Genomic DNA, 15,161 nt, shown 5'->3' with positions numbered 1-15,161 from the left:
AAAATATTACAACCAGCCAGGAAAAAACAATTGAAATACCGAGGTGCCACAATAAGGGTCACTCAAGATCTGGCTGCCTCAACATTAAAGGATCGAAGGGCCTGGAATCTGATATTCTGAAAGGCAAAAGAACTTGGAATGCAGCCAAGAATAAACTACCCAACCAAACTGAGCATTTTTTTCCATGGAAGAAGATGAACATTTATGAAACAGAGGAATTCCATTTGTTTCTAAGGAAAAAACCAGACTTAAACAAAATATTTGATCTCCAACCACTGGACTCAAGACAAGTAGAAAAAGGTGAAAGGAACTCTTGAGAACTGTATTTCTGTTGTGGATATACATAAAAGCACATGTATAATTTAATTTTACTGATATAGCATGAAAAAGGGAAGTAGAAATGGAAAAGGGATAGTGTCAGAAAAAGAGAAAAGGGGAGATAAAAAGAGGGAAACTACATGTGATGATGAGGCAAAGGAAACCTATCATATCTGAGGGAACTTAGAGAGGGGGAGGAACATTGTGTGAATCCTATTCTCATCAGAATTGGCTCAAAGAGGAAATAATTAACATATTTGTTTTACAGAGAATCTTCTCTCACCTCATTAAAAAGTGGGAGAGGAAAAGGGAAAAGGAAAAAGAGTAATAAGGGAAGGGTACAAGAAAGGGGAAGGGATTCAAAGGGAGGAGGGAAGGATCCATAAGAGGGAGAGCTGCATAATGCAAGGGGGACCAATAAGTTTAATACTAGGGAAGGGGGGAAGGAGGGCATGAAAAAGAAAAGCATAAACTGGAGATATTAGGATGGCAGGAAATACAGGATTAGTAATTTTAACCGTAAATGTGAATGGGATGAACTCTCCCATAAAATGGAGGCAGATAGCAGACTATATCAAAAGTCATAACCCCACAATATGTTGTTTACAGGTAACACATTTAAAACAGGGAGATACATACAGAGTAAAGGTAAAAGGCTGGAGCAGAATCTATTATGCTTCAGGTGAAGTCAAAAAAGCAGGGGTAGCCATCCTTATCTCAGATCAAGTAAAAGCAAAAATTACTCTAATTAAAAGAGATAAGGAAGGAAACTATATCTTGTTAAAGGGTACTAAAGACAATAAACTAATATCAGTATTAAACATATAGGCACCAAGTGGTATAGCATCTAACTTCCTAAAGGAGAAGTTAAGAGAGTTGTGAGAAGAAATAGACAGCAAAACTATAATAGTGGGAGATCTCAATCTTGCACTGTCAGAATTAGATAAATCAAATCACAAAACAAATAAGAAAGAAATTAAAGAGGTAAATAGAATATTAGAAAAATCAGGTGTGATAGATCTTTGGAGAAAACTGAGTGGTAACAGAAAGGAGTATACTTTCTTCTCAGCAGTTCATAGAACCTACACAAAAATTGACCATATATTAGGACATAAAGATCTCAAAATTAAATGTAGGAAGGCAGAAATTGTAAATGCTTTCTTTTCAGATCACAATGCAATAAAAACTGCATTCAACAAAAAATTAGGGGCAAATAGACCAAAAAGTAATTAGAAACTAAATAATCTCATCTCAAAGAATAATTGGGTGAAAGAACAAATTATCGACACAATAATTTCACTCAAGATAATGACAACAATGAGACGTCACACCAAAATTTGCGGGATGCAGCCAAAGCGGTAATAATAAGGGGAAATATTATATCCTTAGAGGATTAGTTGAATAAAATAGAGAAAGAAAAGATCAATGAATTAGGCTTGCAACTTAAAAAGCTAGAAAAATACCAACTTAAAAATGCCCAATCAATTACTAAACTTGAAATTCTAAAATTAAAAGGAGAAATTAATAATATTTAAAGTAAAAAAAAAACTATTGAACTAATAAATAAAACTAAGAGTTGGTTTTATGAAAAAACCAATAAAATTGATAAACCTTTGGTAAATTTGATTAGAAGAAGGAGAGAGGAAAATCAAATTAGTAGTCTTAAAAATGAAAAGGGAGAATTTTCCACCAATGAAGAAGAAATAAAAGAAATAATGAGTTACTTTGCACAACTTTATGCCAATAAATTTGATAACCTAAGCAAAATGGATGACTACCTCCAAAAATATAGGCTTCCCAGCTTAAGAGAGGAGGAAGTAAATTGCTTAAATAGTCCAATTTCAGAAAAAGAAATAGAACAAGCTATTAATCAACTCCCTAAAAAAATAATCCCTAGGACCAGATGGATTTACATGTGAATTCTACCAAACATTTCAACAACAATTAGCCCCAATGCTTTATAAACTATTTGAAAAAATAGGGAATGAAGGAGTCCTACCAAATTCCTTTTATGATACAGACATGGTACTGATACCTAAACCAGGTAGGTTGAAAACAGAGAAAGAAAATTATAGACCAGTCTCCCTAATGAATATTGATGCTAAAATCTTAAATAAGATATTGGCAAAAAAACTACAGAAAACCATCCCCAGGATAAAACACTACGATCAAGTAGGATTTATACCATGAATGCAGGGCTGGCTCAATATTGGAAAACTATCAGCATAATTGGCCATATTAATAACCAAATTAACAAAAAACATATGATCATCTTAATAGATGCAGAAAAAGCATTTGATAAAATCCAACATCCATTCCTATTAAACACACTTGAGAGTATAGGAATAAATGAACTTTTCCTTAAAATAATCAGTAGCATCTATTTAAAACCACCAGTAAGCATCATATGTAATGGGGACAAACTGCAACCATTCCCAATAAGATCAGGAGTAAAACGAGGTTGCCCACTATCACCATTACTATTTAATATTGTATTAGAAATGCTAACTTGGACAATAAGAGTTGAGAAAGAGATTAAAGGAATAAGAATAGGCAATGAGGAAACCAAATTATCACTCTTTGCTGATGATATGATGGTATACTTAGAGAACCCCAGAGATTCTACTAAAAAGTTATTAGAAACAATCCACATCTTTAGCAAAGTTGCAGGATACAAAATAAACCCACACAAGTCATCAACATTTTTATATATCACTAACAAAACCCAACAGTTAGAGTTACAAAGAGAAATTCCATTTAAAGTAGCTACTGATTGTATAAAATATTTAGGAATCTATCTACCAAGGGAAAATCAGAAACTTTATGAGCAAAACTACAAAACACTTTCCACAAAAATTGAGTCTGATCTAAGCAACTGGAAAAACATTAAATGCTCTTGAATTGGGCAAGCAAATATAATAAAGATGACAATACTACCTAAATTAATCTATTTATTTAGCGCTATACCAATCAGACTCCCAAAAAACTATTTTAATGACCTAGAAAAAATAACAACAAAGTTCATATGGAAAAACAAAAGGTCAAGAATTTCAAGGGAATTAATGAAAAAAAAAAATCAAATGAATGTGGCCTAGCTGTACCAGATCTACAATTATATTATAAAGCAGCAGTTACCAAAACCATCTGGTATTGGCTAAGAAATAGACTAATTGATCAATGGAATAGGTTAGCTATTCCAAAGACCCCAGTTTTTGGGATAAGACTTCCCTATTTGACAAAAAATGCTGGGAAAATTGGAAATTAGTATGGTAGAAACTAGGCATTGACCCACACTTAACACCATACACCAAATAATGTCAAAATGGGTTCATGACCTAGGCATAAAGAATGAAACTATAAATAAATTAGAAGAGCATAGGATAGTTTACCTCTCAGACCTGTGGAAGAAGAAGGAATTTATGACCAAAAAAGAACTAGAGATCATTATTGATTACAAAATAGAAAATTTTGATTATATCAAATTGAACAAAATTGATGCAGCCAAGATTAGAAAGGAAACAATAAACTGTGAAAACATTTTTATAGTCAAAGGTTCTAATAGAGGCCTCATTTCCTAAATATATAGAGAATTGACTGTAATTCATAAGAAATAAAGCCATTCTCCAATTGATAAATGGTCAAAGGATATGAACAGATAATTCTCATACGAAGAAATTGAAACTATTTCTAGTCATATGAAAATATGCTCCAAGTCATTATTAATCAGAAAAATGCAAATTAAGACAACCCTGAGATACTACTACACACCTGTTAGATTGGCTAGAATGACAGGGAAAGATAATGCGGAATGTTGGAGGGGACGTGGGAAAACAGGGACACTGATACATTGTTGGTGGAATTGTGAATACATCCACCCATTCTGGAGAGCAATTTAGAACTATGCTTAAAAAGTTATATCCTTTGATCCAGCAGTGTTTCTACTGGGCTTATATCCCAAAAGGATACTAAAGAAGGGAAAGGGACCTGTATGTGGCAAAATGTTTATGGCAGCTCTGTTTGTAGTGGCTAGAAACTGCAAAAGGAATGGATGCCCATTAATTGGAGAATGGTTGGGTAAATTGTGGTATATGAATGTTATGGAATATTATTGTTCTATAAGAAATGACCAGCAGGATGAATACAGAGAGACTTGGAGAGACTTACATGAACTATGTGAAATGAGCAGACCCAGGAGATATGCCTCAATAACGATAATGTATGAGGATGTATTCTGATGGAAGTGAATTTCTTTGACAAAGAGATCTAACTCAGTTTCAATTGACCAATGATGGACAGAAGCAATTACACCCAAAGAAAGAACACTGGGAAATGAATGTAAACTGTTTGCATTTTTGTTTTTCTTCCCAGGTTATTTTTTACCTTCTGAATCCAATTCTTCCTGTGCAACAAGAGAACTATTCGGTTCTGCACACATATATTATATCTAGGCTATACGGTAACATATTCAATATGTATATGACTGCTTGCCATCTGGGAGAGGGGGTGAAGGGAGGGAGGAGAAAAGTCAGAACATAAGTGAGTGCAAAGGGTAATGTTGTAAAAAAAATTACCCAGGCATGGGTTTTGTCAATATAAAGTTATAATTTAAAAAAACAACAGTATTGCTGTTACTATATATAAGGTTTTTCTGGTTCTGTTCACTTCATCATGTATTAGTTCATTTTAATATTTCCAGGCTTTTATGATAAAATCCTGCTTGTCATTTCTTATAGCACAAAAACATTTCATTACAATCATATCTCACATGTATCAGCTTGGTTAGTCATTTTCCAATTGATGGGCATCCCTTTGATTCCCAATTTTTAGTCACCACAAAAGAGCTATTTTTGTACATACAGATCCTTTCCTCTTTTTTGGATACTTTTGGGATATGGACCAGTTTAATAGCTCTTTGGATATAGTTCTAAATTGATTCCTGAAATGGTTAGATCAGTTCACAACTCCACTAGTAGCAATGCATTTTTCCACATCCTCTCCAACATCTAACACTGTCCTTTTTGGTCATATTAGCCAATTTAATAATTGTGAGGTGGTACTCCAGGATTGCTTTAATTTGCATTTCTCTAATCAATAGTAATTTAGAACATTTTTTCAATAAGTTTATAGATGGGTTTGATTTTTTTTCCTTGAAAACTGCCTGGTCATATTCTTTTGCCATTTATCAATTGGGGAATTACATGTATTCTTACAAATTTGACTCAGTTCTATATATATTTGAGAAGTGAAGGTTTTAATCACTGATATTTGTTGCAAATATCTCCACCCCCCCTTTTTCTGCTTTCCTTATAATTTTGGTTGCATTAGTTTTGCTTATGCAACACATTTTAAATTATTTTATAATTATAATGATCCATTTTACACTTTGTAATACTCTCTCTTATCTTCTTTGGTCCTTAATTCTTCCCTTATCTATAAATCTGACAAACTATTTCATGTTTTCTTAATTTGCTTATGGTGTCACCCTTTATGTGTAAATCATGTGCCACTTTAACCTTATCTTGGTATACAGTGTGAGATGTTAGTCTGTATCTAGTTTCTGCCATTCTATTTTCCAGGTTTCCCAGCAGTTGTTTTTTGCGAATAAGGAGCTTTTGTGTCAAAGCTTGAATCTTTGGGTTTATCATATATTAGATTACTATGGTCATTTACTATAATGTAATTTGTAATTAATCTTTTCCAGTATTTCTGTTTCTTAGCCAGTACCATATTGTTTGATAATTACTGTTTTATAATACAGTTTGAGATCTGGTATGATGAGTGCTTTCTTTTGCATTTTTTTCATCAATTCCGTTGATATCCTTGAACTTTGGTTATTCTAGATGAATTTTGTTATTATTTCTTCTAAGTCTATAAAATGCCTTTTTTGCTAGTTTGAATGGCATGATTTTGGATAAATACTACTTTAGGCAGAATTGTCGTTTTTATTATATTGGCTCAGCCTACCCTATAGAGTGACATTTTAAATCATAAAGATGAATCACTTATTGAATAAAAAATAAATCCCCACATTATTTGTATATTAATAAAGTCTATTTATTTGTGCAATCCTTTAAAGAATCATATATTAATTAATGTTACACACAGAGAGACACATACACACAATAATAGGTAAGTGATAGTTCTGTTGTTATTTGGAATATTGTGTTGAGTGCCATAATCAAGAACAAAAGCAAGCAGGAGAGTAAGTGTTCAGAGGAGAAAAAAGATGTTTAACGGTGTGTCCACAGCAGATTCAACAAAAATTTATGCCTATAATATGCTGAAGATACAAATAAGAAAAGATAGTTCCTGTCCTCAAGGAGCTTACAATCTAATGAGAGAAGACAAGGAAGCTGAAATTACAGAGTGTGGGGAGGAGATTCAAGGGTTTATCCCATATGAGAAAGGATGATGTTTCAAGCAGAACAACTGATGGAAAGTTAGCTAAAATTAGTTGAGAGTGAAATGAAGATCATTTGAAAGAAGTAGGTATGTTTAACTTGGGGAATCCAGTAAGAGTGTAGGGAAGGGGTAGAGAGAAAGAAGGCTCAAGAACATGATTGCCATTTTTAGGTATTAAAGGACTATGTGGAGAAAAGATTAGACGTTTTGTGTTTAGCTCCAGAAAGCAGAACTGGGAACAATAGGTAGAGGTTGAAAAGAGACTAATTTATGTTTGATGTTAGGAAAGCCTTCCTAAAAAGCAGAGTTGTTAAAAAATGTAAGATGGTTTGCCTCGAGTTATTGCTTCCCTCCTTGAAAATCTTAATCAGAGCCTGAACACCACTTATTGTGTTATAATTAGTGTTCCTTTGTTCTGGATCTCTGAAACTGGTTTCTGTTATTCCTTAAGTAAAGAGAATGATTTGTTCTGCCATTACCTAGTAGTTTAGAAGTAGATATTTTAAGATCAATTTTCTTTGACAAGACCTAGAAGACTAAGGAAAATGAAAGGGGAATTCAGCTTTTTGATTCTATGGAACCCAAGTAGGATTGATGACATATAAAATAAAAACATACAAAAACTGCCCCTTTGCCCCTGGCATACTTATATATTTGGGTTTAAATGTCAGCTTCAGAAAGAAAGAGCAACTAGCAAAGTTTTATCCTCAGTTTATATTTTTAAATAAACTATTGTTTATTTGTTGACAATAAATGAAATTACTATATCATTCTGAATAGTCTCTTCCTTCTTCAAATATAGTTTGCATAAAACATACTATAATTATGCTTTTAGGTTTCTTTGGTTTTTGTTGAGAAGTTGACCCTTTCATCAGGAAGAATGAAGCTCTTGGTGAATCTCCTAGCTGAACTTTAATTGTGCTGGAATGATTACCTCCCTAAAGCAAACAATTAATCCTTTAAAAAACATTCTAATTCAGTGGATCATAGTAAAAATAGTATATTGTATTAAGATTGGAAGAAGGAGAAGAAAACAAAAATGACCAAGTGAGCAATGATGATAAGAATGAAGAAAATCTTCTTTAAAAGGAAATAAATGTTGAAAATAACCTCCCTTCCAGAAAAAAAATGTGCTTACATAATAAGCACATGTAATCATTTTTCAGTTGTGTGAATATTTTGTATACATACATATGTATATATATATGTAAATGCATAAAATCATATATATTATGTCTATTCTGTAAAAGGAGGGTAAAATTGGACTAAGGTTTCTCCCAGCTTGATAAAGGGTATAAAGAATTTGTCTAATGCACAACATGAAAAAGATTTTCTGTGAAAACTTCCCCTCCAAAGATGGAGAGAATTTCTTACATTTTTATAGGTTTTCATAATTTTTACTTGAGATTATGACTTTTTTTGGTTAATTTGCAAAGTTTTCTATTTCTTTTAGCAATTCCAAACCAGTGCAGTCCTCTGCCCTGTAATGAAGTTGGCTATGAACGCTGCCTAGATGGCCAAGGCCAGTTTACTTGTGTTTGTAAACCAGGATGGCAAGGAATAAGGTGTGAAGAAGGTACGTTTACTATATATCCCAAAATGACTGGATTTAACCATTTGAGAAAGCTTTAAAAGGGTCAGGAAAAAGCATACCCACAGTTATGGATTTCAAAATATTTTTCCTCTTTCTCTTTTAGATATCAATGAATGTGAAGATCCCTCTTATATAAAGGGAGGTTGTAGTCAAATCTGTACAAATTTACCTGGAACCTACCGCTGTTCCTGCGAGAGTGGCTACTATTTGCTTTCTGATAAAAAGGATTGTAGAGGTAAGGATCATGAGGAATAAAGAGGTGTTTTCTGTATGAAATTAAAATTAAGGTTGACATTGTCTTTGCATCATGTCCCTGAAAAAGGCTACTGTTGAGTAAAAGCCTGACTACATTATCACATCATTCAATTATATAAAGATCTATCTAGACAAAATATTCATAATCATCCTAAATAACCCAATTCATTTAATAGCCATCTTTTAAAAAAAAATTTTTCCCTCATGTTTGAACTAAATCATTTGAGATGCAGCCCAAGTTAATTTTCCATTGTTCTGCTTTTACAAGAGAGTTGGCAGTGGCTGTTCTTTGAGGGCATGGACTATTTAATTTTTAGTTTTGCATCCCTAGTATCCAGCACAGTGCCTGATACATATGATAGTTGCTTATTAATTATTTGTTGATTGTCTGATTAGAAATGAGGAGTCTGCATTCTATTCTCAACTTTGCTACTATGTAAAGAGCCAGTTACATAACTTCTTTGGACCTCCATTTTCCCCATCTATAAAATTGGGAAGATAGATTAGGTTATAGATTTTATGAAAATTCTGTGATTCTATGATCATTTGATAATGTTCTTATGTAACTACTTGAAGACTTGATTCCCAGATTAAATAAATAATTCCAGTTCCTTTAACTATTTTATGTACCCTATTTATTCATTTATTTTTTACTTGCTTTTTTTAAAATTCAGAAGTAGATTTTATTTCTCTTCCTCTCTTCCACATGACTTCCTTCCCCCCAAACCCATGATTTTTTCTTAGAAGACTGCTTGGATTATTTGGTTTAGGAAATTGCCTAACCACTTTTTAATCCATTTTTTGTTGAACCTTTAGAATTTTATTTGGGAGAAAAAGGAAATTAATTTTCTGGAATTCATCTTTGCCTATCACAACTAATAACAATTCATTTAGTTTACTTTTATTTTTATTAATAAACTGATTATAAGAAATGATTTAGCAAATAAGTATAGTAAGTTTTATTTTTTTTATTCTTTTAATAACATTCATAGATTAACCACAAAGGTAAGTAATTTTTTTCCAGTTTCTTCCTTTTCATCTCAGAATACAGAATACCATTATAGAGAGGCTGTAACTATTTCTTAGAACAGGCAATATAATGCAGCATGTAAATATATTGCTTAGTAAATTTAGTTTTAATCATTGTTTTAAATGATCTTAAAATGGTTTAGAGTATTGAATATTCCCTTCTAAATCAATGTTCTATTTGTGGCTAGCCATTTTCCTTTAGTGTATCTATGAACATTGCTTTGAAGCTATAATGGCAGACTATTATAATCAATAATAAGTGAATGAAAAAAGCACTTATTAAGTAAGCATTTAAATATGTACTAGTACTATGTACTATTATTGGAAATACAACTGCAAATAATCATAATGATCTCTGCCTTTACAGAGCTTATATTCCATTAGGGAAAGACAGTACATATTGGGCAGTACTAATCAGAGAGAGTTGTTTTGTATAGTGAATAAGAGAGAATAGTGATTGGAATAAGGAGACATTTGCTTAACATACTTACCAGGAATTGTAGTGTTCATGCAATTATTGTTCTTAGTCATGGAACTTGAAAGCAAGGGAGGAGAATGGGGAAACATATGCCTTCAAAGGGATATGATATGGCGATACCTACAAAGTACTGTAGTGATGTGTGTCCAGGTAAGACAAGATGACTCTTCTTACAACAAGAGTTGAGGAGAACTTGAGTTTCCACTGGAGGTAGAGGTTGGAATGCAGACTAGTAATATCTAAAACAAGGAAATGACTGGAAAATTGATCACGAACACAGCACAAGTAATCTGAATATGCATATCTCTTGAGAGATGGAACAACTCCTCTGCTAGAGACAGTTAGGGATTTCTCTGTCCTCAGTGAAAGAGAAGCAGCTTCTTGGCAGGGAATGGAACTCTTTATTCCATCCCAATGAACTCCATGGTGCCTGAAGCTTTTTCTATGAGAAGGAAAATAGAAATTTCCTCAGTTGATGGTTGGGAGATGATGAATAACAATGTATCAAAGGAAAACATTGTCTCATGTGTGCTTAATATGTTCATGATATGTGCTTATTAACGGACTCACTGTCTAATAATGGTTATAGGGTCAGTTTCGGATTATCTATAAATGGATTATCCATTGTGGTAAATTATTTGTAACCCCTTCTTCATTGTCTAACTGGTAGAGCTAAAACAGAATAAGGTCAAGGATGGGAACAGAGAGATAAACATATATGAGTGTACACATATTTAAGTATATTGCGTCATGTTTCTGACTATTTTCCAAAGTCAAATAGAATTAATTTTTAAATAATTTTGTTTGGGATCATTCACACAATTGTCCCAAGTTATTGTGCCTAATACAAAAGTCGTGCATGTATAATTATATAAAATTATAGATGGATCAAATGAAAGTATGATAAACACCAGAACTTTACTGTTTTTAAAATTCCTTTTAATTTTCATTAAACATCCTTTGGGAACATCATTAGAAGTAGATTACCCTGCTAAAAGTATTACTTATGTGTTTTTATATATTTTTTAATTAATCCAGAAAAATAGTGAATTTGATTCATTTTGTTACTTGGAGAATATTATTTTTAGAGTTTGTTTGTAATATCTTAGAAAGAGTAGTGGCCTGGAATTTCAACTATATTCTTTATTCTCTGTGCTCTGGATGAAATTAAAACAATATACCTTTTTCAAAAGATAAAATATAATCTTTTTTTACATTAAGGTTTGTATTTTTTTCCTCATATGGTGCAGATGAGAAAAATTCACTCATTCTTTTTTCTTTTCCTCTTTATTTCTTGGGCATTTGTCTGTTTTTTTCATATCTCATTATCCAGGAACTAGCTGTCATTGATATTTAATTTCCTACCTTATCTATAACATCATAAAATGAATAATCCTAAAATTTCTAAAACAAAAGTTTAAATGATAATTGGTATGGAATAAATTACAAGTCCCAGAACATAAAGCCGTATTCTTAATTTCACTGATAATTGATTTTATCTGTTCATATCCTAACTCAACAGAGCATTGAACATAAGCTAACTGGAACAAAGTGTTCATCCATGTATATCAAATGGATCACATGATTATTTTCTTTACTGCTTTCTATTATTGACCAATTTTCATTTGAAAATTTATGTTTAGAGAACAAACATTATCTGGAACTTTTTTGGTTCTCTTCCTTCAGAACATTTCACATTTTTTCTCCTTAGAAAAGGGAGCAGGGAAAAACACTTTTTCCCCTTTTCCTTAATTATGTAAAGTCAGTAAGAATGTAATCTAAAAGTTTTATCCATATTTGTGCTAAATCTAGGAAGAAAAGAAGGATGGTCATTATAACTAGGTAATTTTTAATGGTATAAATTAGTACCTTTAGCTCAAAACATTGTTTTTTTCTGTTCCTTAAATTCGTGGTAGAACTAGGAAAAGGCATATCATAAATGCAAATTGATTTATTTAATTTACTGGCATGTTCTAGCATGAATTTTGTTGTAATATGTATGTATTTGGTATTGTTTACAGATGTGAATGAATGTGCTTTGTCATCAAAAGTCTGTGGGACAGCTTTGTGCAAGAATACCCCAGGGGACTTTGAATGTGAATGTTCCACAGGCTACAGATATAACCCCATATCAATGGAATGTGAAGGTAAGGTTGTAGGGGTGGGTTATATTCATAGTTTTTCTAATGGTTTCTAATATATATCATTAAGCAAATCATTTTTTCCTAGTAAATAAGGATGCAGGTTAATCCTGTCATGAGTGTCATTGGAACAAAATCTTTTTTTTAATAAACAATATTCCCTACTTCAAGTAATAGACATAGAACACTATAGCATAGCATGGTGAAATGATTAGGATAATTCTATGTAATATTTGATCTATAATAGTGTAGTATTCCAGGTCTCCTTACCACGTAAGTATCCGGAAACCTACACCAAGTCCAAGGCATTTTGTTGTGGATCAGTATCTACTTAAAATCATGATAACTGAATCCCTATCAGTGTCTCTAATTTTACCTGTTCAAAAAGAGGATACACTCATTCAACCCTTCTCCCCAAATATTTAATGAAACATCATATCAAAATAAACAATAAGAGATACCCATAGACACAAAAGCACACTTTTTCACAGTCTGCCACACCATTGGTTAAGGAGAGGACTCACACAGGAAATTTGAATGCCCAGAAAACATGAAATTATATACACAAAAGGAATACTTATGGCCAAGGTACATGTATGATGGCGACAACTCACAACTCCAGTGCTGCAGAAATGGCAATGCTATTTCAGTGCCCTACTTGGTAACTCTTGTGCATTATTCTGTACTGGCACCAGATTATCTTGAGCTGTTTTATGGTTTTTTCTTCATAATTGGAAGGGTCTATTACCTCTTTAACTAAATAGTCTAGAATCAATCTTTAACTCATTAGTGATACAAGCTCTAGTCTAGTACGCAATCAGCTAAGTAGAAAAACTCTTTGATATGTTTGAGTCTGTCTTTTGAATTCTTTTCCCTCTGCTACTGCTCATTAACCCCCAATTTAAACTCTTATTTTAACTGTGGTGCGAAATTCCTTTTTAGGTATTATCATATCTATAGGTCACAAATCTGTATCCCTTTTAGATCATCCCGGGGATTCTTTTTAGTATACTGTGTAAACTTCAGTCCTTATAATTATCCCTGGTTATCATGGAAATTAACTTAGAAACAATATAGAAGGGACCAGGTGAAACTGATTACCTGAACCCTACTTCCCACCAGCAACACGGAAACACTCATTGTATAGATACTATCATGAATTGTATAGATGTTTTGAAAGTATCTGTGGAATTTCAGGCAAGCAAGGTGTTTTTTTGTTTTAAAATTATATATATCAGTGTCTTGATGTATCTGATGACAGCATTTCACACATTTTGTACATGACATATCTTTCAACAGTACATAGTACAATTGATTTATTTTATTTCTCTTCAGATATATATGTATACACACACACACACACACACACACACAAGAGAATAAAAACACTCGGAATATCTAGATAACCAGGTCCCCAAAGCTACAGTGCTCTGCTCTAAAGTCTTGCCTGACTTTTAAAAGATCCTTTTCCTGATAAATACATTCTTCTCTGAAGAATGAGAGCTAGTTTATAAATACTGATCAAGAAGTCTGGGTCCTTTTACTTTTACTAGATTGCTTATAGGTTGTCTCAGAGGAGAGAAATGCAGGTGCATTCCTTTATTTTATTGGCCACAGCTAATGTTTTCATGCTTCAGAGATCAATTAACTTGTGATGCTTATTGTCTGAAAACAATATTAGTATTTATTCTCTGCAGCCCTGGAGTAAAGGGGAGAAAGAAATGAGACTGAGGATGAGAAAGGAAAGGAAAAAAGTACTTTATTTTAAATTCTGTGTTTTTGCAATTAGTTTTATATTTAAAATCTAATGTTCAATTTAAAAAAAAATTCAAGATGTATGAACCAGCATAGTTTTGTTTTAAAATTTATCTCAACTATCAATGAATACTACCATAAAAATAATTTTTTATATTATGATTTAAATAGAGCCCATGAACATATAGTTTTTTTTAAATTAAAGCTTTTTATTTGCCAAACATATGCATTGGTAATTTCTCAACATTGACCTTTGCAAAACCTTCTGTTCCAAATTTTCCCCTCATTCCTCCCGCCCCCTCCCCTAGATGGCAGATAGTCCAATACATGATAAATACGTTAAAATACACAACATATAGTTTTAATAGTATTATTATTGTCTTCCAAACACAGAATTAGGAGCCACCTAGTAAGTGCTATACTCTTAAAAGCATCTTTATTTCTTTTTTGTACCTTTGAGCCCTTGGGGTTTACTGGCTTGATTTCTTGAGAACCAAGCCTTAAACCCAAAAACAGTCTGATTCTAATTGGCTACCAATAGGATCTAGACTAAACCCTATTTGGTCATTGTTTGGGGTCCTGATTGTCCCAGATTGAATGTAAATAGCAATCATTTCTGCTTTGATCAGAAACCCTGAAGGTCTTTCCCTCCTAGATTAATTCATTTATTTATTTGGACTACTGAAAGAGCAGATTCTTTGCCTCAGTTGCTACCATGACAGCGCAGACCAACCCCAGCTCTAGCCCTGACCCTTGCCCCAATCCTGGCTTAAGCAAAGCAGGACTTTCTTGCTTTATCACACTAGATCTTACAGCTACAGTGGCATGGGGACACTGCTCAAAGGACAGAAAAGAGGGCTAGAAGGATTTCTGAAAAACAGATTGGGACATTGCACCTTGTACCTTGGAAATAGTCCTACTTTAATAAAGCATTAAAAGGTGAGTAATAGGCTAGGAAAATAAACAGATAATAGAAAAAGTTCTGACCATTGAAAATTACTATGGTGACAAAGAAGATCAAAACACACACTCAAAATATGATGATGAAGTCAAAGCTCCTATATCCAAAGCCTCCAAGAAAAACAAGAATTGGGTTCATGCCATGGAAGAGCTCGAAAGGAATTTTGAAAATCATGTAAGAGAGAGACAGAAGAAAAAAATAGGAAAAGAATTAAGAGTGGTGCAAAAA

At 32.8% G+C, this 15,161-nt stretch overlaps 1 protein-coding gene across 1 annotated transcript in view; it reads left to right on the top strand.

The window, feature by feature from the left end:
- The window catches only part of PROS1 (protein S), a 96,171-nt gene that overhangs the window by 50,282 nt on the left and 30,728 nt on the right, over positions 1-15,161 (top strand). Inside the window, exons 5-7 of the mRNA XM_031958866.1 lie at positions 8,174-8,296; positions 8,418-8,549; positions 12,098-12,223. Of these exons, the coding sequence (XP_031814726.1) occupies positions 8,174-8,296; positions 8,418-8,549; positions 12,098-12,223 (381 nt within the window). The remainder of the gene's footprint in view (positions 1-8,173; positions 8,297-8,417; positions 8,550-12,097; positions 12,224-15,161) is intronic.

Source organism: Sarcophilus harrisii, chromosome 3 (assembly GCF_902635505.1).
Source record: "Sarcophilus harrisii chromosome 3, mSarHar1.11, whole genome shotgun sequence".
In the NCBI taxonomy this organism is placed as follows: Eukaryota; Metazoa; Chordata; class Mammalia; order Dasyuromorphia; family Dasyuridae; genus Sarcophilus; species Sarcophilus harrisii.
This window is presented reverse-complemented; position numbering and strand designations above follow the sequence as displayed.